Source organism: Microcebus murinus, chromosome 26 (assembly GCF_040939455.1).
Source record: "Microcebus murinus isolate Inina chromosome 26, M.murinus_Inina_mat1.0, whole genome shotgun sequence".
In the NCBI taxonomy this organism is placed as follows: Eukaryota; Metazoa; Chordata; class Mammalia; order Primates; family Cheirogaleidae; genus Microcebus; species Microcebus murinus.
The window spans coordinates 15,182,228-15,207,601 of record NC_134129.1 but is presented as its reverse complement, the minus strand read 5'-3'; the positions used below and the strand labels follow the sequence as shown (position 1 = coordinate 15,207,601).

The 25,374-nt window shown below is 43.7% G+C and overlaps 1 protein-coding gene across 4 annotated transcripts in view; it reads left to right on the top strand.

Annotated features, from left to right (window-relative positions):
* The window catches only part of KIT (KIT proto-oncogene, receptor tyrosine kinase), an 87,540-nt gene extending 64,726 nt beyond the window's left edge, over nucleotides 1–22,814 (top strand). For 2 of the 4 annotated variants that reach the window (XM_012758274.3, XM_075997905.1), the window contains exons 8-21: nucleotides 3,258–3,372; nucleotides 5,736–5,917; nucleotides 7,119–7,225; nucleotides 7,320–7,446; nucleotides 7,738–7,842; nucleotides 7,928–8,038; nucleotides 9,867–10,017; nucleotides 12,442–12,533; nucleotides 13,007–13,134; nucleotides 14,687–14,809; nucleotides 18,191–18,302; nucleotides 18,422–18,521; nucleotides 18,850–18,955; nucleotides 20,469–22,814. In XM_012758274.3, the coding sequence (XP_012613728.2) occupies nucleotides 3,258–3,372; nucleotides 5,736–5,917; nucleotides 7,119–7,225; nucleotides 7,320–7,446; nucleotides 7,738–7,842; nucleotides 7,928–8,038; nucleotides 9,867–10,017; nucleotides 12,442–12,533; nucleotides 13,007–13,134; nucleotides 14,687–14,809; nucleotides 18,191–18,302; nucleotides 18,422–18,521; nucleotides 18,850–18,955; nucleotides 20,469–20,597 (1,688 nt within the window). In that variant the 3' untranslated portion in view covers nucleotides 20,598–22,814. Of the gene's footprint in view, nucleotides 1–3,257; nucleotides 3,373–5,735; nucleotides 5,930–7,118; nucleotides 7,226–7,319; nucleotides 7,447–7,737; nucleotides 7,843–7,927; nucleotides 8,039–9,866; nucleotides 10,018–12,441; nucleotides 12,534–13,006; nucleotides 13,135–14,686; nucleotides 14,810–18,190; nucleotides 18,303–18,421; nucleotides 18,522–18,849; nucleotides 18,956–20,468 lie in introns of all 4 variants that reach the window. The other 2 variants (XM_012758273.3, XM_075997904.1) reach the window with 1 other exon arrangement.
* The last annotated feature ends 2,560 nt before the right edge of the window (nucleotides 22,815–25,374 follow it).

Sequence of the window (25,374 nt, the reverse complement as noted above, 5' to 3'; positions counted from 1 at the left end):
GGACTACAGGCATGCGCCACCATGCCCGGCTAAGTTTTTTCTATACGTTTTTAGTTGGCCAATTAAGTTCTTTCCATTTTTAATAGAGACAGGGTCTCGCTCTTTCGCAGGCTGGTTTTGTACTCCTGACCTTGAGTGATCCTCCGGCCGTGGCCTCCCAGAGTGCTAGGATTACAGGCATGAGCCACCGTGCCCAGCCCCACTTAATTGTACTTTTAAAAAGCACTTCGCTGGATCAGAGCCTCAGCTTACTGACTCTCTGCAGGTGGGGCCCAGGAATCTGCATTTCACCTCTTCCCTTGGTGAATCTCATGCAGGTTTCATTGGAGTTTTAGGACCCTGTGAGCTTGCTTGGCCAACCTAACACCTAACAGGCTAAAAGCTGCTCCATCAGCCTCAGGTTATGACCCACCTGGGATAGTAGCTTAAAAAAAAACCTGCCTAATTAGCCAGTACACAGGGACAAATAGGCCAGCCGGACTGCACCAGCGCCAGCCATGGCTGTTGTATAACTGCTACCAGGTGTCACGCTAGAAGGCTTGGATATTAGAGCACTTGTAACCAAAGCTAAATGCAATTGATTATATAATTTTGAGCTGTTCCAATTTTTTAATTAAAAACTGTTTTATAGATTCATATTTAGCTACATGTTCATTGTAAAATAAGATTAGAAAATAGAGCCAAAGGAATAACATAGGAACTATCCAGAACCCCACCACCCAGAGATAACCATTGTTAATGTCTTAAGGTATTCTTTTGTCCTTTTTTTTTTTTTTTTTTTTTCCTATTGAGTTAAGGTTAATTCTACTGAAAATCCATCATGTGGCATTTACGGGCATTAGGGAGTATGTGTATAAAGGGAAATGTAGTTATGAGTAAGTCCGTGTTATGAACTTGATTCCCATTTGGGTTCTATCCAGTTATCTCGGCCGTCTATGTGTAGACCCTTTTAATCATTAATCCTGGTATTAAGAAATTCACATGGCCGTGCATACTTGTGGATTTCTTATCTCATGGCCCTCTATTGCAAGAATAGTAGAAATAGCGCCCCAACCTAGGAAAGTCACTCTCTGGCTCTCCCCTCGGGTCCCTTCTTTGTGACTCTCACTGAATGCCTTTGGGATCCCAGGGACTTGTTCCTTTGGGTAGGGTCTTACTCATGCAGCAGCTCTTACCGTGTGTCTGCCAGGGGTCAGACTCTGAGCCAGGAGTCAAAGGCTCAGTCAATCAGTAAGGTGTTTGTTCTTGCCCCTGAGAACATGTATCAGATGGAGGAGGCAGACCGAGATCTTGCATGACAGCATGCTCTAACGTGCTTCGGAAATAAGGAGAGAGACCAATGAACTTGGCTTCAGAGAGTTGGGAGTTCCTTAGAACAAAAGGTGACACCTAAACTGAGTCCGGAGAGACCCACCGTATGGCATCTTCAGTCTCCAGCAGATACCATCCTCCTAGGGTCCACTGATTTTGTGTGTGTGTGCGATGCCCTACTTTTCAGCCCGATCACACAGTTGCCCGTGATAATTAAATGGAACTTGCCAGATGGATGCTTTTGCAAGATGATGGCTTGTCTTCTTGCTCTATTTGTGAAAGCTGGCATCGGAGCCAAACTCTCAAGGATGCCCCTACCTTGAGATTGTTTTGGAGAGTTGCTCTTTTGTGTGGAGTAGCCAAATGGCCTTGCCCATCGGCAGGGCCAGGTTGAGTGACAGGCGGGTGTGTCATGCATGTGGTCACTCTGATCCCTGCCAACTCGTTTGCCTCCAAGGAGGTGAGGTGCTGAGAGGTAGTCCTACAAAGATGCCATTTATCAGTGTCCCCTTCCTTTGGGGACATAAACTTCCTAAGCTTCTGATCTGTCAGTCTGTCCTCACCACGTCTGTTTTCCCTGTCAGTTGCAACGTAATTGGTGTTTAATTCCCAGCGCATCCGGTTTAAACACACGCATTACCAGACTGTCTTAAAGACACAATTTTTAGATCATTGAAGAGAATATTTAGAGTGGCAAATACAGTTAACTTCATCTGTAGCAAACTTGATTAACCAAGGAGGATGAGCACTCTGATCAGAAAAGAATGATGGAATCAGTAATAATAATTAGTAATAAATGCATTGTTTCATTTCTATGGCTCATTCTTAGCTCTTTGTGTGCTCCATCTCATTTAATTGTCTCAACATCCCTATGAGATGGGTATTGGTATTATTCCCATTTTCCTCCCATTTCTGTTGAGCAAAGAAACTTAGAGATTTTCAGAAGCTTTCTCAAGGAAGTGTAAGAGCTGGTGCTCAGATCTGTCTGCTTCGCACATGGCCCTCTGTAGTCTGTGCTTAGACTTGTCATAGCTCATGGTGTCCTCCAAGCACAGGGTGAGCATGTCACTGTCCCTGCCATCAGCATGCTTACGGTTTAACTTACTCATTCTCCAAGGGTCCGAATCCTTCAGCTACATAGCCATTGGAACAACTGAACATAAGCCCATCTTGCTTCCACTTTAGAAATAATTCCAAGCATTTGAAATTCTTGAAGATCAGTCGATGATTGTGGTTACACAGGAATAAATGCCAAATGAGAGCATTCCCGCTGATCCAGTTTACTTTTTTTGATGGTTATATTCAGGTTCAGAAATAGGGATGAATAGAAATTCTTGGGCTGGGTTTTCTCCTCTTCTAATTTTCTGTTCACGTTTTGCATTCGAAACAAAGATTTGGAGTTCAAAGCCCATATTGTGTTTTACTCTCCTGTTTTCACTTCCTTCTAAATAGAGTGATTCAGATCTTTATCAGTACCACCCTCTGAAAGGAGAAAGTTTGTGAGCGAGAGAAAGAGAGGGGCTTTTCTTTTCCTGTAGCAGCTCCTGATTTCCTCCGTGCCAGTTCCCACCGTGACCTAAAGTGCCTATGGCAGGTACAATAACTCGAAATCCCATTGGCGGGAATCCTTTAAGCTGGACTTTTTCCCTTTAGAGCAGCTGGGACTCCTAGACCCTTGACGAGAAGCACAAACCCTGCCAGGTGGCCCTGCAACCTCTACTTCAGCCACCATCCCTGGGATAGAAAGTTCTAGAAGACTTGTACATCGGCAGGGTGTGGCTGGTTCCTGCTGGGACTGGGTAGCTAGAACTGTATGAAAGCCTTTCTGGGGGGCAGAGGGGAACCCTGAGCTGGGGAAGGTTCTAAGGATTAGAGAGGGAGTGGAGGGCGTCTTGCTGAGGTCTTCCCAGCAGTCTGACTTATTGGCCATTTCTCTTTTCTTGCAGCAAAACCAGAAATCCTGACTTACGACAGGCTCGTGAATGGCATGCTACAGTGTGTGGCGGCAGGGTTTCCCGAGCCCACAATAGATTGGTATTTTTGTCCAGGAACCGAGCAGAGGTGAGATAACTATTTTGGGCACTGCTTAAAATGCAGAGAATAGAAGGACTGCCATTCAGTTGAATTTCAAATGTTTTCCAGATTTTTTTTTTTTCCTTTTTTGAAAAAGCTTTGTTTCGATTATTATTATTATTTTTTTTTTCCTTAGCCATGTGGCTTTTTCAGAGGGGATAATTGCTATGTTTTTCGTGCTCGACGTTAATTTTGTTTGCTGCAAAATGATTACGGAATGACTTCTCTAGTTTGGTGGTTATCTTTCTGGATTTATCATGCAATTTCTAGCCTGCAGGTAGATAAAGCAATTTTGCAGGACAGGGTAATTAGATTTCCATTCGGCACACAGGAGGTAATGTGTGTGGGAAACGTGGTTGTAGTTATCACGAAAAAAAATTACCTGGGAAGTTAATTGCCAAGTCACCAGAAAGTAATGATCGCGCAATTGCAACGTGCATATGGCATTTGTGAGCGACCTGTTTTCCGAAGGGTTTCTCCTCAATTAGGTGCCCAGCCCCTGAGCAGAGAACATGGGCATTGTGCTGCTTTCTCCCACTCTTTAAGTCTTAACTTGTCCTTTTGCATTACCTGAAGTTGAAAACGGGGTCAACAACGGGTGCTGTTTTTATCCATCAATTGCTATTTTATGCTCAGGCTTTAAAAGCCCAGTTTAACATCACAATCGGATCGTCCAGATGCCGGTGGAAATGTTATTTTTCATAGCATAGACCTCCCTTGTCACAGTCAGTCGAAGAGGTTACCTAGGATTGTTGTTTTCAGCTGGGTTGGAGCAGAATATTTTCTTCCGGGAAATAATAAGGAGAGTTCAAGACCCCAGGCAAGGATGCCCACAATAGAAGCAAGCCCAGTGGTGACACTCATCCGGGAAATATTTATAGATTTGACAGCAGTGTGCTGGGGCGCCGTTCTAATGAGCAGAACATACCTGAGCCTCTGCCCTTGTGAGTTTCTATTCCAGAATGTAGAGACAGACAAGGCACAGAATAAACATTTCACGTGGAGGTGTCAAGAAGGGAATAGGAAGTGGCTAGGTTTAGCATAGAGCGGTCAGGGTGTGGCCCCTGAAAAATAGGGCTCACGGTGGCAGTGGCTTTTGCCACCTGCAGTACAACTGGCCCTCCCTCCTTAGAACCTCCAGCTCTGGTCCTTGAAGTGTCTGGCTGTCCTCAGCCTTGTAGACAGTTCATGCTATGTTATTTCAGCCATTCACACACCCTTTCAAATTTTTTTTTTTTTTTTTTTTTTTTTTTTTTTTTTTTTATGTATAATGATCTACTGTGTGGCTGGGCGTGGTGGCTCATGCCTGTAATCCTAGCACTCTAGGAGGTCGAGGCGGGAGGATCGCTCAAGGTCAAGAGTTCGAGACCAGCCTGAGCAAGAGTGAGACCCCCGTCTCTACTAAAAATAGGAAAGAAATTAATTGGCCAACTAAAAATGTATAGAAAATATTAGCTGGGCATGGTGGTGCATGCCTGTAGTCCCAGCTACTCGGGAGGCTGAGGCAGGAGGATCGCTTGAGCCCAGGAGTTAGAGGTTGCTGTGAGCTAGGCTGACGCCATGCTACTCACTCTAGCCGGGGCAACAGAGTGAGACTCTGTCTCAAAAAAAAAAAAAAAAAGATCTATTGTGTACTAGCATCTATGCCAGCCATTATATGGGATTCATTTCTAGTCCTTTCAGTAACCCCCCAGGAGGGGCGTCAACCATCATCCCATCTGAGTGTTTCCTGTAGCAACTGCATCGTGCAGAGTTTAAGCAACTTGTCAGGATCGGATCCAAACCCACATGTCAATCCCAAGCCTCATTTTTCTTCTTGTCCATAGTGCTTTTCTTGCCTGGCCACAAAAGTGCCCATTCCTCGTCAAACACTGACAGTCGCAAAAGGAAATTTTTTATTGATTTTTATCGATTATGAACATCTAGCTTTTTTTTTTTTTTTTTTTTTGAGACAGAGTCTCACTCTGTTGCCCTGTCTAGAATGCTGTGGCGTCAGCCTAGCTCACAGCAACCCCCAACTCCTGGGCTCAAGCGATCCTCCTGCCTCAGCCTCCCGAGTAGAGTAGCTGGGACTACAGGCATGCACCACCATGCCCGGCTAATTTTTTTCTATATAATTTTAGTTGTCCAGCTAATTTCTTTCTATTTTTTAGTAGAGACGGGGGTCTCGCTGTTGCTCAGGCTGGTCTCGAACTCCTGACCTCGAGTGATCCTCCCGCCCTGGCCTCCCAGGGTGCTAGGATTACAGGCGTGAGCCCCCATGCCCGGCTGAACGTCTAGCTTTAAGTAGATGTTGTTGCATGTTTATTTCTTTTCCTAGAGTAAGTCTGGGTGGTTGTTTTCTCCCCTAGGTGCTCTGCTCCTGTGCTGCCCGTGGATGTGCAGATACAGAACTCATCCGGGCCAGCCTTCGGGAAGCTCGTGGTTCAGAGTTCCATAGACTCGGGTGCATTCAGGCACAATGGCACGGTTGAATGTAAGGCCTCCAACGATGTGGGCAAAACTTCTGCCTATTTTAACTTTGCATTTAAAGGTAACAACAAAGGTATATTTCTTTTTAATCCAATTTAAGGGGATGTTTAGGCTCTGTCCACCACATATCAATCATGACTTTCAATCCATTCCAACATGCGCCATGTCATTTCCGGTACTACATGCATCCCATCGTACTGTCACCGTACTGTCATCGAGTTTCATTTCGTACTAGTTTGCTAATAAAATGTATGCTTTCACTGAGTCATGCAACCCACGCTACTTTTATATATTTTATATGTGTGCACACGTGTGTCTTCTATACATATAATTAATTGTATGGTTACAATTGTCTCCATTGAAAATGGATAGAGAAAGCACATAGAGAAAGGTATTTACCTTATACCCAAACAGAACGATTTAAAATTTAAATTCAGTTTAAAATTTCAGATATTTAAAATGAGTTATTTTCACACTTTGCCAGACAGTGTATCAGAAAGTTAACACTGTCTTTTATGAAATCACGTTAGCAAGTGGTTTCTTTAAAATGTTTAAAATTTGGTTCATGAGTGACTACCTCTGCTAACATAAGTTAAATGATCCTCGTGGATGGGTTGATGAATTGGTATAAAGTTAGAACACAAAAGACACTGGGCACCTACGTTTTGAGGGCTCAGTTTTTGGGTTTTTTGTTTTTTGGGTTTTTTTTGAGTTGGCAAAGACTAGTGCCAAATAGTGCTATATTTTTCTCAGTTTTTGAATAGTGAGTGAAAGAATCTTCCATTGTTCTACATCATTGATTTTTCAGACAGGGCAATGAAAAGAATACTTTAAAAATGTTTTTCTTGGTTGTAAAAGACAATCGTGCACAGTTGTAGAATTTGGAATTTACAGGACAGCGTAAAAAAGAAAATACAAACCATCCATAAAAGAAGCTCCTTTTTAAAGTTGTACAAGGCAGGGATTTGATTGAAGTACAAAATTCATTCAGATGTTACTTTTCATTGAAAAACAGCATACAATTACTCTTGTGCTACGGAAGTCTCAACTTCTGTTCCGCAGTACTCTGGTTTAAAGTCGTATTTCCAAAGAGTCATTTGAATAACAGGTACACTATAAGCAAGGTAAGGATAGGAGAGTCATAGCTTTGCATCTTGCCATGGGTTATAAGCTGGGAGGCGGTTCCATTTCGGGGTAAGTAGTTCTGGCGAAGACCCTATCCTTCTGATTGTTTGTGCTTCCCCATTTGTGTTTTATTTTAGAACAAATCCATCCCCACACCCTGTTCACTCCTTTGCTGATCGGTTTTGTAATCGTAGCTGGTATGATGTGCATCGTCGTGATGATTCTTACCTACAAATATTTGCAGGTAACCACTCACCTGTTCTCTCCCCTGAGTGCTATCATGACCAAGATGTTAATCATTAAAATATAATCTCTCTCTCTCTCTCTCTCCCATCCAGAAACCGATGTATGAAGTGCAGTGGAAGGTTGTCGAGGAGATCAATGGAAACAATTATGTTTACATAGACCCAACGCAACTTCCTTATGATCACAAATGGGAGTTTCCCAGAAATAGGCTGAGTTTTGGTCAGTACGAGACGGGGGCTTTCCGAGTAACCTCTCTGTGTGCACATAGATAGCATGACTTTAGGGAACCCCGATGGCTTCCTTTGTTTTGTTCCACCTGAAACAGTGAGCATTATCTGTGAAATTTTCCCCACCACCCCTGCTAGGTCGGGCATAGAAAACATAGGAAAATGCTTCTAGACAAATTTGTCTTTGATTTCCTTTTTTTTTGTGATTTTGAAATTAACACAAGGGGTCCTTCGGTCCCACCACCCCCGCCACCATTTAACCTCACTGTCTTCCTTTCTAAAGGGAAAACCTTGGGTGCAGGTGCCTTCGGGAAAGTTGTTGAGGCCACTGCTTACGGCTTGATTAAGTCAGACTCGGCCATGACTGTCGCCGTGAAGATGCTCAAACGTAAGTTCCTGCAAACTCCTGCGTTGCAAAGCATCCGTTTGCCAAATTCGATTTGTGCGTAAATGAGATGTTTCTAATTTTGTAGCAAGCGCCCATCTAACGGAACGAGAAGCCCTGATGTCTGAGCTCAAAGTCCTGAGTTACCTGGGTAATCACATGAACATTGTGAATCTTCTTGGAGCATGCACCATTGGAGGTAAACCCATGTGTGTATTGCCTTTTATCAGCTGCCAGGTTATCAAAGGGTGACGTTTTAATAAGATTTGGATAATGCTTGATTATAAACTGTTTGCAAGATTTTTACCCAGACTGTTCTCTCTTGCTAGATTTTTGTTTTTTTTATTGTTCTTAAGAATATAGATTTTAGGCTGGGAGTGTTGGCTGATGCCTGTAATCCTAGCACTTTGGGAGGCTGAGGCAAGGAGGATCGCTTGAGGCCAGCAGTTTGAGACCAGCCTGAGCAAGAGTGAGACCCCATCTCTACAAAAAATAGAAAAAATTAGCCGGGCATGGTGGAGCATGCCTGTAGTCCCAGCTACTTGGGAGGCTGAGGCAGGAGGATCGCTTGAGCCCAGAAGTTTGAGGTTGCAGTGAGCTTTGATAGTGCCACTGCCCGTTAGCCTGGGTAACAGAGGAAGATCCTGTCTCAAAAAAAAAAAAAATAGATTTTAGTTTTATCATCATGGGGTAGGACAACCTAGTTACTATCATGTATGTAAAATCAACAACCTTTACCTCTTGAATGTCTCATCTCAACTGGAAGGATTTTCCTACCTTGCAAGCTTTATATATTGCTGAATCAGATATAGTCACTAAAAGGGTAAATATTCATTTCCATACCATAATTTAAAATAGGTCTCTAAACCTATAAGTTCTCAAATATACACCAAACGAGGCAAACATTTTACTTCTTTTTTGTTTTTTGTTATTATTATTATTTTTAATTGAGACAGAGTCTCGCTTTGTTGCCCAGGCTAGAGTGAGTGCCTTGGCGTCAGCCTAGCTCACAGCAGCCTCGAAATCCTGGGCTCAAGCAATCCTCCTGCCTCAGCCTCCTGATTAGCTGGGACTACAGGCATGCGCCTCCATGCCCGGCTAATTTTTTCTATTTATATTAGTTGGCCAATTAATTTCTTTCTATTTATGGTAGAGACGGGAGTCTCGCTCTTGCTCAGGCTGGTTTCGAACTCCTGACCTTGAGCAATCCGCCTGCCTCGGCCTCCCAGAGTAACATTTCACTTCTGTAAAAATAAATTTCCTATCTGAAGCCTCAGTCGAGGTTCCCACGGAGGATGTCCGTGGTGTCTGCAGACAGCATTTTGGTCTGAAGGAACAAAGATGCATAAAAGGAACTCTTCCCGGTGATCTGGAGAGATCCGAGCTAAAGTTAACAGCTTTTTCTGTAAGGCCTTAAAACAACCCCATACATGTGGCTTCACTGCGTCGTGAATTGTTCATGAGAAAATTTCTGCCCCAAGTTAAATAGTTGCCTGTTGTTTTGGAACTGCAGCTTCAAGCACCTGCAACAGCAGAGAATTTTTCAGCTAGTGGCGCTGGGAATACAGGTCGTCTCGGGTTTCCACCCACTTTCTGGGCTGATCTCCTGCGAGGCTGCAGTGTGTGCCCTTCGTCATTGCCATAAGAACGTGGCAGAGAGCACACGCAGCCCTGCTGTAAACAGGAGGGAATCAAAGCAATGCACGCAGGAAGTTGGATGAGTGCAGAATTTTGGAAGCAGTGACTTGTGTCTGTGAAAGCAGCTGTCACGCCCAGCCCCATGCACTAATGTCACTTAGAAATTCAGGTAGAAAGAGGCGTGCTTGTTTTAGTTTTCTCCACGTCATGCTGCTTTTTTTTTTTTTTTTTTGATAAGGGATGCTAACAGATAGGATGACATTGGACTAGGTAAGCTGGTGCATTGAAGCTGCACGTTCATGGCCATGAGCACCCTTGGGTGTTTTTGGGAGGAGGCAGCATGATCTATATGCCTCACCTCTTTCTCACCTTCTCTTCCGTGCTCACAGGGCCCACCTTGGTCATTACGGAATACTGTTGCTATGGTGATCTTTTGAATTTTTTGCGACGCAAACGTGATTCATTTATTTGCTCAAAGCAGGAAGAGCATGCAGAGGCAGCACTTTATAAGAACCTTCTACATTCAAAAGAGTCTTCCTGGTAAGACTGATTGACATAGACAGTCGGCAGGCAGCGTGTGGGGTCAGGGGGGTTTGCAATCAAGCCTGATTCTTTGGAAAACGCACCGAGGTACTCTGAGGCGTGACATCCCTTATTAAATCATTTAAATGTGATTAACAGTTTAGAAAGTTCAAATAGTGTTTTTAAAGAAAGATTCAGACTGTGTTCAACTTAGAGCTTTGCTGATGGATTTTTTTTAAAAATGCATCTTTAGGGTTGTGTTTTTTTTTTTTCTCAGCTTTAGTTCTGCACAACTGAATGAATTTTCTATCTGTTTGTCTTACGGCTCCGCTCTTGTGTGCATTTCCATTTCTGCTGGTGAGCTTGGTGGTATGTGCGTCTTTGCAGGGAGATGCTGTTTATAGGAAGATGCTGTCAAGTTGTCACAGTAATGTCCCTTCGAACTTTTAGCAGAGTGGCAGAGGGCTCCGAACGTGTCTCTCCACCAGCCTTCCTGCCACGTACCTCTGCACTCGTCTACGTCCCGTCCTCCCCCCTGCAAGCCCGTTTAATGCATCATGCTATAAAAAGACATAACTACTCCAGCTTATTTTTTAAAGCTCTGGACCTTATTCTCATCTCTTTTATGATCAATCCTGTTCTGAGTTTGAATGATGTATAGAGAGCTTCAGGTTCCTTTAGGGGGAATTTGATTTATAGCCAGGATAGAATTCTTCTCTGCTGTACCTGTTCTTTCTTGAGGATGATGTCACAGTCCCCCACTGAAGACGACTTCTTAGATGTACCTGGCCCAACAGACATCACTGTTGTCTCGCCCAGGCCCCTGTACTTTCTATCGCTGCCGTTGTGTTGTAGATTTCTCCTCTCCTGTTTTTTTTTGAGACAGAGTCTTACTCTGTTGCCCAGGCTAGAGTGCCGTGGCATCAGCCTAGCTCACAGCAACTTCAAACTCCTGGGCTCAAGCGATCCTCCTATCTCAGCCTCCCGAGTAGCTGGGACTACAGGCATGCACCACCATGCCCGGCTAATTTTTTCTATATATATTCGTTGGCCAATTAATTTCTTTCTATTTTATAATAGAGACGGGGTCTCGTTTTTGCTCAGGCTGGTTTCGAACTCCTGACCTCGAGCAATCCACCTGCCTCGGCTTCCCAGAGTGCTAGGATTACAGGCGTGAGCCACCACGCCTGGCCTCCTCTCCTGTTTTATTCACTCCATATCCCCTAAGTTTGGAGGTGGCAAGATTTTTGTCTCCTGAACTTATAATGCCAGGGTCGCCAAGCAAACCTCAGTAAATATTATTGATGGTCACTTATCTCTTAAAGCCATTTTCTGTACCTCCGGCTAAAGTTGAAAACCTCAGGTGAAGCTTTTTATCTTTTTTAATCCTGTAAACCTAAGTCAGGGCTCCTCAAACTTTTTAAAAAGGGGGGCCAGGTCACTGTCCCTCAGACCGTTGGAGAGTGGGGTGCACATTCCACACATGCGCACTGTGGGCCTGGGACCAGTCGGCTGCTAAGCAGGACAGGCAGCGGTGGCAAAAACACCCAGTGGACCAGATAAATGTCCTCGGTGGGGGCATGTGGCTGTAGTTTGAGGGTTGAAAGAGATAGTAAAATCCCGTGCAAACTACCTTTCGTTAGTTTCCCCAGAGCATATGCTCTTTGAGTGAAGAAATGAGCTACTTTGCCTTCTTTTTGAAACCTTGGCCCTAGACTTATTTTTTTTTAACTTTCTGAAATAATGGCCTAAACCGTTCAAATCCTGTGTGATGTTCTTTGTGCTTTGGGATCCCATATGGGATTGGAACCACCAGCACACTCTGAAGGAGATTGTTGTCATGGTGTTTCTATGCTAATCAGGAGCAGGAAGTCCTAGAAATCTTGAAGAGTCTCCAGCCAAATGTTGCAGATTCAAGAGGTCCAGATGGTTCAGAAAATCATCCAAATTATTGGTGTTTATCTGAACTAAACTTGTTTTTTTTTTTTTTAAACCTCCCTCCATCAGTCGCTATATGTTAACGATCTCTCTGTCTCCCCAAAACACATCTTGGAAGCACTTGTTCTTTGTCTTTTTTTCATCTTGTCTCCTGGGGCTAATTTAGAGGAGAGTTTGAGGTAATGTGGGATAACATTTTTTGGCTCTGTGTTTCCCATTAAATCCATTATGTAAAGAGATAGGACACTCCTAACCTGAATCTACCCTGTGATTGAACACAAGACAGACACCTAATTCCTGAGGATTGGACCCTAATATTGAATACTAAGAACTATCTTATAGAACGATATTTTCAAACTCTGCGTTCAAGCTTTGCATTACTTTCCTTGAATAAAATCAGCCCGTTAGGTCCCCTAGGGGGAGAAGAAAGCGAGTTTGACCTGTTAGTGGCCCCTGCACTCCCCATTCGACCCCGCCATGACTCGGGTGTTTCCTCTGTCCTAGCAATGACAGTACTAACGAGTACATGGACATGAAACCTGGAGTTTCTTACGTTGTCCCAACCAAGGCCGACAAAAGGAGATCTGCGAGAATAGGTGGGTACCTAATCAAGCAATAAAAACGACCTCACTTACAGAAGATGCATCCTACCATTGTCGGATGTGATGGCATTCCTGGCAGTGACCACTTCTCCTCTACAAGAGGGTCCTGTGGCAATGCCAGTGGTCCCCAGTGGTTAGGATTGCCAGTGGGTATTTGGGGTCAGAGCATGTGGTTTTTTTTTTTTATCTGAACATCTTACTCCAGATATGGGATTTTCGTATTAATCCACTATTCCTCTCCCGTAAGGATAATACTGTAACCCCACCCAGGATTGTTGAATATTATTAGCTATGGTGGTTCCACATCTACCTTCCCTCAGCCCTGGGGGAGGTGATTTGCCTGCCAGTTTGCAATATTTCATTCATTGCCAGCCTTGGGTGTCTTGTCATTCCACCACTTTTTCTTTCCTTTCTTTCCCTAACCTTTAAGGTTCTAACTGCTAAGCAAATCCCCCTCTTCCTGCCAGGCTCCTACATAGAGAAGGACATGACTCCTGCCATCATGGAGGACGACGAGCTGGCCCTGGACCTGGAAGACCTGCTGAGCTTTGCCTACCAGGTGGCCAAGGGCATGGCCTTCCTCGCCTCCAAGAACGTGAGTTGAGTGGGCGTCCCTCGTGGAACGGAGCACTCGAGAGCCGTCGTTAGAATGCAGAGTGTCCTTGCAAAGTGTGGCAATCGAAAGCACAGGAAAACATAGTTTCTTCGTGTTTCAGCTGCTGTCTCTTTGGAATTCCCATTCTAATTTATAAGCTTTAAAGTACAAGCCCGTCTGCATGAGCTTTCCATGAGTTTTTTCTTGTATGTAGTGGATTCGTTTAAAACTTTTGGCTTTTAGGAGATATATATATATATAGGCTATTCTCCTAGAACAGGGGTCCTCAAACTTTTTAAACAGGGGGGCCAGTTCACTGTCCCTCAGACCGTTGGAAGGCCGGACTATAGTTTAAAAAAAAAAAAACCGTGGCCGGGCATGGTGGCTCATGCCTGTAATCCTAGCACTTTGGGAGGCCGAGGCAGGCGGATTGCTCGAGGTCAGGAGTTCGAAACCAGCCTGAGCAAGAGCAAGACTCCGTCTCAAAAATAGAAAGAAATTAATTGGCCAACTAAAAATATATATACAAAAAATTAGCCGGGCATGGTGGCTCATGCCTGTAGTCCCAACTACTCGGGAGGCTGAGGCAGGAGGATTGCTGAGCCCAGGAGATTGAGGTTGCTGTGAGGTAGGCTGACGCCACGGCACTCACTCTAGCCTGGGCAACAAAGTGAGACTCTGTCTCAAAAAAAAACCAAAAAAAAAAAAAAACTGTGAACAAATTCCTATCCACACTGCACATATCTTATTTTGAAGTAAGAAAACAAATGGGCAAAAACACCCACATGTGGCCAACAGGCCGTAGTTTGAGGACCCCTGTCCTAGAAGGTAGTGGAGAATTGTGTTTTTCAGCAAATGCTGGGGGTATCTCATAGGTACCATGCTTGATGAAGCTTATACTTGAGTTTTATTGAAGTTAGACCCCAAATATTGTATGCATGGCTTATGAAGTAACAGGATGGGAAGAGAATAGTGGAACCAAAGCAAGAAAGAACATGGTCTGTGGAAGGGTGAGAGGAATCCGAATAGAATCAGGTTTTAGATCCTACCCTTAAACATCATTGGTGACATTTCCAAACAATTACCAAACTAAAAGAGGATACAGGGCGGCTGAAATAAAGACCCTCTTCCTCGCATCTTTGGGAGATGTCAAATTGAAGTCCCAAAGATATTTTAGGAGCTCTATGAAAGGATACTCAAAAGAGATGCATGCAAAATGAATTTTCAGTTTTAAAAATACAATACAACTGTTTCTAATGTATTTTCCCATGGATGAAATTAGTCCTGACAAGAAAAAAAAAAGCATTTATTAGAATTGGTTTTGAAAGCGATTATCGTAATTATGGTCCTGATTATGTGAAACATAAAGTGGGAACAGCATTCAAGGCATAATTTTGATTTTGATTTTTGGGCATGGCGAATACTTTAATGTAAAACAAAAGTATTGGATTTTGATAATATAAGCAGCGCTCTAGTATTGAAAAGTAGTTTTCAGTCTTGAAACGTTAAAAGTGAATTTAAATGGTTTTTCTTTTCTCCCCCAACCTGACAGTGTATTCACAGAGATTTGGCAGCCAGAAATATTCTCCTTACCCATGGTCGGATCACAAAGATTTGCGATTTTGGTCTAGCCAGAGACATCAAGAATGATTCGAATTATGTGGTTAAAGGAAACGTGAGTACCTATTCTCTGCTTTGATGATCCTGCGAAGGATTTTTAGTTTATTTATTTATTTTTTAAGAGAATGTTTCCTTTCTGTCACCCAATCTGGAAAACACCCATCATAGCTCACTGCAACCTCGAACTGAAGGACTTTTAGTTTCAAGTTTTGATAAAAATTGCCCCCTATGATTTTCATAATGCAAATCTTATCTTGAGATATCGTACATTTTAGCAGTCCAATTAAGTGTACTTCAGCAAAATGTGCATGGCACGCTGAACATTACTACAAGTAACATTCAATAATAGAATTCCTAATTCTAATTGTGTAATTATGGGGCATGTGAAGGAAACAGAAATAGCCTGAATTTCCATGATAGCCCGAGAATAGTAATGCACTAGATTTTGCTCAAGTGTAAGAAAATGTAGACCTGAAGGTCACAGCAGGAGAAATTTTTTGAGATTGACAAGCTGTAGGAGAAAGACTAAAATTGAAGATCATGTTTCACATTAGCTGTGTAGAATGTTGGACTCGTGATCATTGGAGAGCTGTTAAATAGGTTGATAAATAAAAGTAATAATTGGTTTATAGAACATAGTAATACTTTTTTTTCAGAGTGCTTTTGTTTTATCGCCAATGTTTGGTGTAGCCTCAGAACAAACACATGCTCTAGAAGATAATGTCTTCTTATTTTAAAAAATTGGAGGAACTAAGGTGCGGTCTAGTCTAGTGATCTTGATCAGAGGTGACACGGGTCAGCAGAGGCTGAAACTAGAGCCCATGATTTCTAGAACAGCATTCCACTGGTATGGAAAATCACAGTCTTCCCTGCCTGCTTTCTTGGGTCCATTTCCACGGTCCAGATTTATTCCTAGAGGTAGATTTTTGTGTCCCTTATGATAATATAATATCTTCTCCTTCATCACCATGGCATCTGGAGGGGTAGGCTGTACTCTACTTGGTTTTGTAGATGTGTCACTGGGCTTAGCTCCTGACCAAAGCATGCATTTCTAGAAAGCCTCCCCTGAGGCTAGATAGCATCATCAAGAGTGTTGATAAAAACAACCTCTCTCCATCCTGGTGCAATTTTAGAAGGAAGAATGGCAAGTGGTTTATTATCCAGGTCTCTAAATATTGACAGAAGGGCAAGAGGAAGAAGGTAGCAGGCTCTAACCCCTGTCTTGAGGAGTTCTAATTGTTTAGATTATTTAGCAGCCGTGTAATATTGTCAAGAATTATCCAACACCTGAGTCTTGGTGTTGGATAATTCTCTCCACTTCGGAATAATAGTTGACACCCGCCTCAGAAGAGTCATTGTGAGAATTAAATGAGTTCAATGTGCAAAGTGCTTAGACTATGCCAGGCACGTTCTTACTATTCTTTATAGGTCTTTTATTTGAAATCGAAATAATGGTGACATTGGTAATGCCACAGCTTTTTCCGAGCTTGTTATTGGTTTGTGACCTTAGTTGGAATTGACAAGAGAGGTTGGGTCCCCACCGGGCTTCCAAATCATAGACTTCAGCTCAAGTCTGTCGAACTAACCTTAAATCAGACATCATTCTCACCAGGGAAGTAGTGGGTAAGAAGAATTTATGGGCCAAGTTAAAAACAAGGAAACTCACAAGTTACAGCCTCAAATTTATACTGTAGTCATTTGAGAACTCTGCGTGGGTCAGGTGTTTTCTGAAAGTTCTTGCATTTCATGTGTGTGTGGAACCCTTGTTAGAATACTGTTTTCAGTGCCTAAAATAAAATACATAGAATCAGTAAGAAAAGCAGTTAAATTGAAGTAGGTATCAAACTATTAAGTAAATTTGTGATAGGTTGGCACATGTATTTACGACACAGAGTAACAGGCTATGGCTCTAAAAACGACTGTATTTTCAAAGTGGTGATGCATGGAAATATTGAGATCCTAGTAAGCACTGTCATAGGGTGTGACAATACCTGTGATTACTGTTGGTGACAGAGTTACAGGTACTGCTGATTCTACTGTGGATTGTTACTGCCTTCGTTTGTAATTGAAGGAAATGCTATAGACTTCATTTAACAGTTAGTGAAACTAAGGATGTGATTTTTTTTTTCCCCTCTGAGGTTCACAGGCCTCTGAATGCAGGATACCGTTAGGTCACAGGTGAAGAGACCCGAGAGCAGGTTTAGGGAAAGGATATTGGAAGCCTTTAAAAAAAAAAAAAGACTAAAATAACTTTAAGACCAGAAAAAAACTGTCTTCCCAGTTTTCAATCCTAAATGGATTAAGAGGAGGATTGCTTTAGCTTTTTATGGTAGATTATAAAATCCAGGGATCCAGAATAAATCCAAGAGGAATAGTCACAGAAAGTTTAGTTCAATCTCAGTGGAAAGAGTTCAGGACATGCAGTTCAGCTGTTGAATACTTGCTCGGAACCTGCCACTGCACCCCTCAGAACAGTCCCAATCTTGATGAGCCACTATTATTGATCGAGCACTTGCTTTTATGCTAGGGGATTCTTCAGATACTTAATGAGTCCGGCAGTGCTGAGCATTTTAACCCATATTACCTCATTTAACCCCTAGAACATGAAATTAGGGGTGTTGATTTTCTTTTATAGGAGAAGCTATGGAGCCTTAATGACAAAATATTTAAGTAACTTTCGCAATATATAAGTGAAGGGGGAGTTTTGGTTGCATATGACAGAAAACGCAAAATAAAAGTGTAAAAGAAGTCTGGGGGTAGCAGGCCAGGGTTGGTACAGAGGTTCCGTGAAATGCTCAGGACCAATTCTTTCTTGGATCATCTTCATGGTCCGAGATGACCAACACGAGGACAGCCAGCCGTCCCATCCAGGAGGCAGGAGGCAAAGACACTAGAGGAAACAGGGCAGGGGGCATGTATGTGCCAGCTATATTTTGAGGACATTTTCCTGAAGCTGCTATACAGTGCCTACGACTCCGACTCGGTGGTCAGGGCTGGGTCACATGACTACAGCTAGCTGCAAGGGAGGCTGGGAAATGTAGTCCCGAATGTGGGAGGCCATGTTTCTGTTATTAAGGAACAAGAAGGAGGAAACATGCGCAATGGCATGTGACAAATCTCTGCGTCACTCAGGGCCAGTGGCGGAGCCGGGATTCAAATCCGTGTCTGGCTGTCTCTGACGTCTTAATAACCAGGCTACACTGACTCAATGTCCACATCTTTAAAATGGGAATAATGCAGTTGTGACCTGCAGACGTCAGAGGTGGTTGGGATCCTCTGAGATCCTGTAGGTAACAGGCCTTTGTGAGTTGCTATTCAAGCTGTCACCCCACCTTCCAGCGGGAGTAACATCTGGAAGAATCTTTAATGCTCGGGGTTTTTTTTTTTTTGTAGCTTCTTAGCTAACGTTTTGGAATCTGTTCTGCTTCCATCGCAGGCTCGACTGCCGGTGAAGTGGATGGCGCCCGAGAGTATTTTCAACTGCGTGTACACATTTGAAAGCGACGTCTGGTCCTACGGGATTTTTCTGTGGGAGCTGTTTTCTTTAGGTAAACCGATCCTGGCCAAAGACACACCTTTGTTAAGAGTCTGAGCGTCTTCTTGAGGTTTTGTGGGTGTCCTGCTTGGCTGTGATTAACGCTCAGTTTGCAAACTGTTTGTGCCGCAGGAAGCAGCCCCTACCCTGGGATGCCCGTGGACTCTAAGTTCTACAAGATGATCAAGGAAGGCTTCCGAATGCTCAGCCCCGAGCACGCACCTGCCGAAATGTAAGGGCCCCAGAAGTTTTTCCTCCAGACCACGTTTCCCCTTTTTATTTTTTAAAGACAGAAGCCCAGATGTTGAGGGTTTTCAACCAGCCCAGTTTGCAATCGTCATTTGGTTCCTTTTTATTTCTGTCGTTTATTTTCATAATCTCCTGTCACCAAAAACAAAGTTGCAGCAACACTTCGTACCATGCAGTGGTTTTATTTTATGCATGCACATTTCATGCCATGCGCCCAGTTGCACAGCTCTGGAATTAGTTTGCAAGTTGTTGCAGGGCATGCATCTGAAGGCATTGAGGAGGAGGGACAGTAAGTGGCCCTCGTTTTGCAGGTATGACATAATGAAGACTTGCTGGGATGCTGATCCTCTAAAAAGGCCAACATTCAAGCAGATCGTTCAGCTCATTGAGAAGCAGATTTCGGATAGCACCAATCACGTGAGTACACTCTGGCCAGGCATAGAATCGCCTTTCTGTCTGTTCCTCCTTTGCAGGTTTTTTTGGGGGTGACAACTAACCTCCCCACCCCTTCTTCCCTGGGCTTAGGTTGTCAATTCAGCTTCAGGTTGGGGGGAAGTAAAGCAATGGGAACCAGTTCTTTCTGCCCAACCCCCACCCTGTTCTGAGCCAAAGAGGGATGTGAGAAGCGGAGGGGGAAGGGCTGGGGAGGGCTGTACACTCAGAAGTGTGGAAGTAGAAGTTTCCATAAGGATTTGCCGTGTTTCCTTCCCACCCCAAATGCTGGTCATGGGGTTGGCGTGTTCTCACTCTCACATGGCCGGGGCCGTTCATGCTCCGGAGGGTTGGGGTGATCAGAACTAGAAGAAAAGCATCGAAAAGACAGCTTGTTCCTGCGCTGAAATAAACCTTCTGATCAAACAAGCATAGCCGGGAGAGGCAGATAGCTGTCAGGCCCGCGAGCCACACAGAATGAGGAGTCGTTTGAAGTTGGAAGATCCCTCCCTGTGATTTGGGCATGGGGGAAGGAAAACTCAAATCCATTATTTCCTCTCCTGCTTTTAAGCAAGAATTAGTGATCCCTACTTTGACTCAGATTTTTTTTTAAGCTGCTTTTTTTTTTTTCTGGGCTGTGTGCTTGGTGCTATCTCTTCCAATAGCACACACTACTGATATTTGTGGGTTCAAGCTTGTTTTCCTGGGTGTCAAAGCCTATTTCAACTTAAAACAGTATTTTCCACCCAGTTGCTTTGATTCTTGACAAGAGACCCCTGGAAGGGCCATGGGTTTCTCAGCAAATGACGTGGGGCTGTTGGGTTGTTGTAGTTGGCTCTAGAGATTTATAACCCCCCTGTAGTGGGTTAGATCATGTTCATTCCCATTAGATGGGTCCCAGCAGAAAAGCCGGGTGTGCACATGTTTTGCCAGCACTTCTTGCGTAAAGTGATTTCCTTGGGAAAAAATGGGGGGTTGTTTTTGTTTTGTCAATACGACTTAGGTTTGGGAAACTGAGTTCTTATAAAACACCTCTCTTTTAAGAGTCTTCCTCAATTATTTGTGACTTTTTTTTTTTTTTTTTTTTTTTTTTGAGACACAGTCTCACTCTGTTGTCCAGACTAGAGTGCCATGGTGTCAGCCTAGCTCACAGCAACCTCCAACTCCTGGGCTCAAGCAATCCTCCTGCCTCAGCCTCCCAAGTAGCTGGAACTACAGGCATGCGCCACCATGCCCGGCTCATTTTTTCTATATATGTTTAGTTGGCCAATTCATTTCTTTCTATTTTTAGTAGAGACGGGGGTCTCGCTCTTGCTCAGGCTGGTTTCGAACTCCTGGCCTCGAGCGATCCTCCCGCCTCGGCCTCCCAGAGTCCTAGGGTTACAGGTGTGAGCCGCCGCGCCCGGCCTATTTGTGATTTTGATGCTGGCAGTGTGCCCTTTTGTTGTTGTATTCATTGCAGGGACTGGGCTATTGACTGTGGGCTTCTTTTTCTCAGATTTATTCCAATTTAGCAAACTGCAGCCCCAAGCCCGAGAGCCGCGTGGTGGACCATTCTGTGAGGATCAATTCTGTGGGCAGCACGGCTTCCTCCTCCCAGCCCCTGCTGGTCCAGGAAGACGTCTGATCGGAACGAGTCTGCGGGGGTCTCCCACGCAGGGGTGATCCCCCATTCTTTCGGCTTCCACGATGGTTCTTTTGTTTTCCCTCGACTTGCACCCTGCTCCAGGGGAGTGGGCAGCCCACTGTAAATCCTGTCTTTCTAAGCACACTTTAGTGGCCGCGATGGCTTTTGTCGTCAGCCACCATCCCCTTGCAAAGGTTCGAACTGTATATATATTCCCAATGGCAAAGTAGCTCCTATGGGAAACAGAAAAAAAAAAAAAATTCTGATTTGGAAAAAAAAGAGAGAGGGAGGGATGGGCTAGATGCCCAGATGTCTTTCCAAGGGTTTTCCACTTTCTGTTGGAAGAGTCCGGTTGATAGTTGATATGAGTAGGTGGTAGCAGTCACACCTGGCCTTGAGAATTAGCCAAGATGATAGGGTAAGATTAGAAGCTAAAACCTAAACCGTTTATATGGAAAGACAGAACATGATTCGAACACAGGACAGACGTGTGAGGATCTGGACTTAAGGAATCTGGTGTTTCATCCTCGGATTGAGACATAGGGCATGAACAATTATTCCCTAAGCATGGGTAAAGGTAGCTGCTGTAGACCACTGTATGAGTTTTCATACCGCTCCCCTGGCTTTTGACTAGAGTTTGCTCTTAGGGAGTTGGAGAGAAGGCCTCCCCCGCCAGCGTTTGTATATACACTCATCTATCCATTGCCCACGTTCATACATTCGAGGGGCGAAACCCCACGAGGTTTCGTTTCTGTGTGCGACCCTAGTGTCGTGTCCACCGTGTGTAGGAATAGATTAGGAGCCATATACGTTTGAAGGAAACAGATAATACTTTTTTTTTTTTTTTAAGTAAAAGAAACGTAACAGCCAAGCACAGTCTTAACAAAATCTCCTCTTTTAGCCGATGAACTTGCTCTATAGATTCTCCAGAAAACGAGCCTACCAGCTTTGGAATGGCATTGCACTTGATGGATTTGATGCCGTTTGAGAAAGTTCCTGATTTACTGCGTGACCCCCACCCCCCCTGGGGGTGAGAAGATAGTGCTGTCTTGGCTCGGATTCTTATGTAGCAGGAGATAAAATGTAGATTCAGCCTTCCTCACAGGCATGTCCTGGACACCAGGCCAGTATCTATAGAAGTGCGTGTGTGTGTGTGTGTGTGTGTGTGGTGTGTGTGTGTGTGTGTGTATGTGTGTGTGTGTGTGTGTAGACAAATATTTTAGAGGGGTATTCTTGCCCCAAGTCCAAGAGGGTCCTTCGGTACCCAAGAAGTCACTTGGCTTTCATTATCCCTACTGCTCTTGTTTGCCTTCACACAGCTTTCTAGAAGCTTCCATAAAAGCGCATACGAAGCAGAAGGCTTCAGTACCTATTTGCAGCCCACCTGCACTTAAGACACTCTGTTATTTAGACTCAGCATACTGTACCCATTCCTTAGATCTTATATAACGCTACTGTCCCACTGAGACATACTTACATTTTACCCTTTAGACTGTAGCCTAGATATTATTATTCCTGTAGTCTACCTGTTTTTCCCCCCTCCTCCCTGCCCAGTATAAAAGGTAAATAATGTATACATGGCAAGATTTGTGTGTTGTCTTGCAAGATTCAGGTATGTTGCCTTCACGGTTTCCCCCTCCTAGGTCCCTTAGACTACATTTAGACAACTGTGGCCATTATCTGGAAGTTTCCATTTGCACTGAAGTTCTACGCAATCGCACCTTTTCCAAAGTTAACCGGTTTTGGGGTTGTGTTGTCCCCTACGAAATTGTTGCTGTTTTGCCATACTTTGTCTGTAAAATTCCTTTTGCGTTTCTATTGACTTTGATTATTAGTAAAAGTGGTTGTTTCTTGTAGATGTCTAGGTACTTCAGGGGCACTTCATTGAGAGTTTTGTCTTGGATATTCTTGAAAGTTTATATTTTTATAATTTTTTCTTACATCGGATGTTTCTTTGCAGTGGCTTAATGTTTGAAATTATTTTGTGGCTTTTTTTGTAAATATTGAAATGTAGCAATAATGTCTTTTGAATATTCCCAAGCCCATGAGTCCTCGGAAATATTTTTTATATATACAGTAACTTTATGTGTAAATATGTAAGCGGTGTAAGTTTAAAGGATGTTGATGTTTCACGTGTTTTATTCCTGATATGTTGTCCAAATTGTTGACAGTTCTGAAGAATTCTAATAAAAATGTAAATGTATAAATCAAATGGGTTTTTTGATTATTTCAAGCTTAGAAAAATTAAACTTTAAAGTATTAAAGTGTATTCACCTTAACATCAGAAAGTTTTGTACCCAATTTTCATAAAATACATGCAGGGCTACCCAATCACAGTAGGATTTATAGACTTGAGGATTCCACCAACATTTATTAAGAACTTTCATATGTGCTATATTTTCTCATTTCATTCTTAAAAACCGAGGGTCTCTATTTAAATTGAAAAATAGGTGTAGAAGACATCTTGGAAATTTTACACACAGCCATGATTCTTATTAGGTTGATTCATGTGACCATTTTTGTTGGCAAAATCATGGTCAAATAACAGCAATTTTATGGTCTAATCTAATACAACTGGCATAATCTCATTCTTCCTAAATGAGATTATCTAAAAATTCATATGAAAAAAGCGATTGGCAAAGCTGACATCAGGAATCCCAAGAAAGTGGTTGGAAGAGGTTGGCTTGGGTTTTGAAAGAGGCATTTCAAAGTGAGATATTCATGCTCCACCTCAACCCTTATTTCTACTTGCTTCTTGAACAGAGCTCAGTTTTCATCAGTTGATTGGAGGAAGGTGCTTTCTGCCTCTTAGTTGGGTACTGTCACGGGGGTGAAGCATTCCGCATGACCAAGCAGCACTGTCCAGACCCCTGGAAGCTATAGAGGCTGAGGGTTCTCAAAACCTGAAACACAGAACCCCCCCCCCCCGAGCCATGTAATTACATAAAGAATGAGTTAGGGCCAGGTGCGGAGGCTCACACCTGTCTATAATCCCAGTACTCTTGGAGGCCGAGGTGGGAGTATAGATCGAGGTCAGGAGTTCGAGACCAGCCTGAGCCAGAGTAAGACCCCCCCCATCTCTACTAAAAATAGAAATAAATTAATTGGCCAACTAAAAATATATAGAAAAAAATTAGCCGGGCATGGTGGCGATGCCTGTAGTCCCAGCTACTCGGGAGGCTGAGGCAGGAGGATCGCCTGAACCCAGGAGTTTTGAGGTTACTGTGAGCTAGGCTGACGCCACGGCACTCTAGCCCGGGCAACTCTTTCTTCTCCTCAAAGAAAACAGAAGTGAACAGTGACCTGTAGTGAAAAAGAATTCTTTTAAAGCCAGGAGGACATTGTGTGGCCAGGAATGTGTCAATAATCAGTGACAAACAGACCCACACCTCACTCAGTCGGTTGCCATTATTCTATTACGAGACAGCAATGAACACTAATGGATCACAAAACAAGTCTTTTTTTCTCAGATGTTTTCGCTGTCATTCAGCCTTTTTTTTTTTTGGTGTGTAAAATTTCGAGTTAGAAGCAATCACCTGTGTCACTAATTAATTGACACCCTGTGTCGCGAGTCTAAGCTCGTTTCTCCCAGAGCCCAGCTTTGCATAGCAAAGTGGTATCAGGTGCTTGGTGTCCAGGCTCGGACTTGGTTCGAATCCCAGTGCCGGCCCTGACTCTACCACTTGTGTTGTGTGGCCCTGGGCGGGTTAGCTCCTGAAATCTCAGTTCCATAGTAGTGTCTGCCACATGTGTCACTAGGAAGCTGTCAAGACCGCCTTGTCCATACGCGTAATGGGTGCGTTTTGCCATGGCCAATTAGCCTCGTCAAAGAGGAAGGAAGAAGAGGCCACTGCCTGGCATAGAATTATACAGTCGAAAATTTGTTTCTAGGCTGGGCACGGTGGCTCATGCCTGTAATCCTAGCACTCTGGGAGGCCGAGGTGGGAGGATTGTTTGAGCTCAGGTGTTCGAGACCAGCCTGAGCAAGAGTGAGATCCTGTCTCTACTGAAAAATAGAAAAAATTAGCTGGGCATGGTGGCGCAGGCCTGTAGTCCCAGCTACTCTACTTGGGAGGCTGAGGCAGGAGGATCGCTTGAGCCCAGGAGTTGGAGGTTGCTGTGAGCTAGGCTGACACCACGTCACTCTAGCCCGGGCAACAGAGTGAGACTCTGTCTCAAAAAAAAAAAAAAAAAACAAAAAAAAACAAAACAAAAATTTGCTTCTAGTTGTTGTCTTTCTTAAATGCAAACAACATTGTACAAGTGCACCACGAAACTTCACTTTGCTATAAAGATTTCCGTGTTTTTATTAAAATCCCAATGTTTCAGCCAGAAATTCAAGGCTGTCCAAGCTCTTGCTCCAGCCTTTCTTCCTGGCTTCTCTTCCATTGTCATAAACCCAGGAAAATGCCCCACGTTCTTCTGTTTCCAGTCTCAGAGTTTGCATTGCCTCATCAATCCAAAAGCCCCCGTCTTTCAAGACCAGCGAAATCATCTCTCTGGGAAGTTGTCTCTGAATTCCCACGGCTCTCCATATTTCTGGCTCTTATAATTAGTATCTGCCTTGCACTGCAATTGTTTCGGCTCTTGTCTGAGCTGGTCTCCATGCCCACTATATCCAGATTTAAACTCAGTTAACATAAAATACCCGTATAATCCGGGGCCACTGGTTCTGCTGGTATCATTTACTTGTTTGGATATTGAATTCTCCGGACACTCAAGGTTCAATTGCCCAAGAGGTTGCAGGAGCTAAGAGTTGCCTCAGCTCACTTGGCAG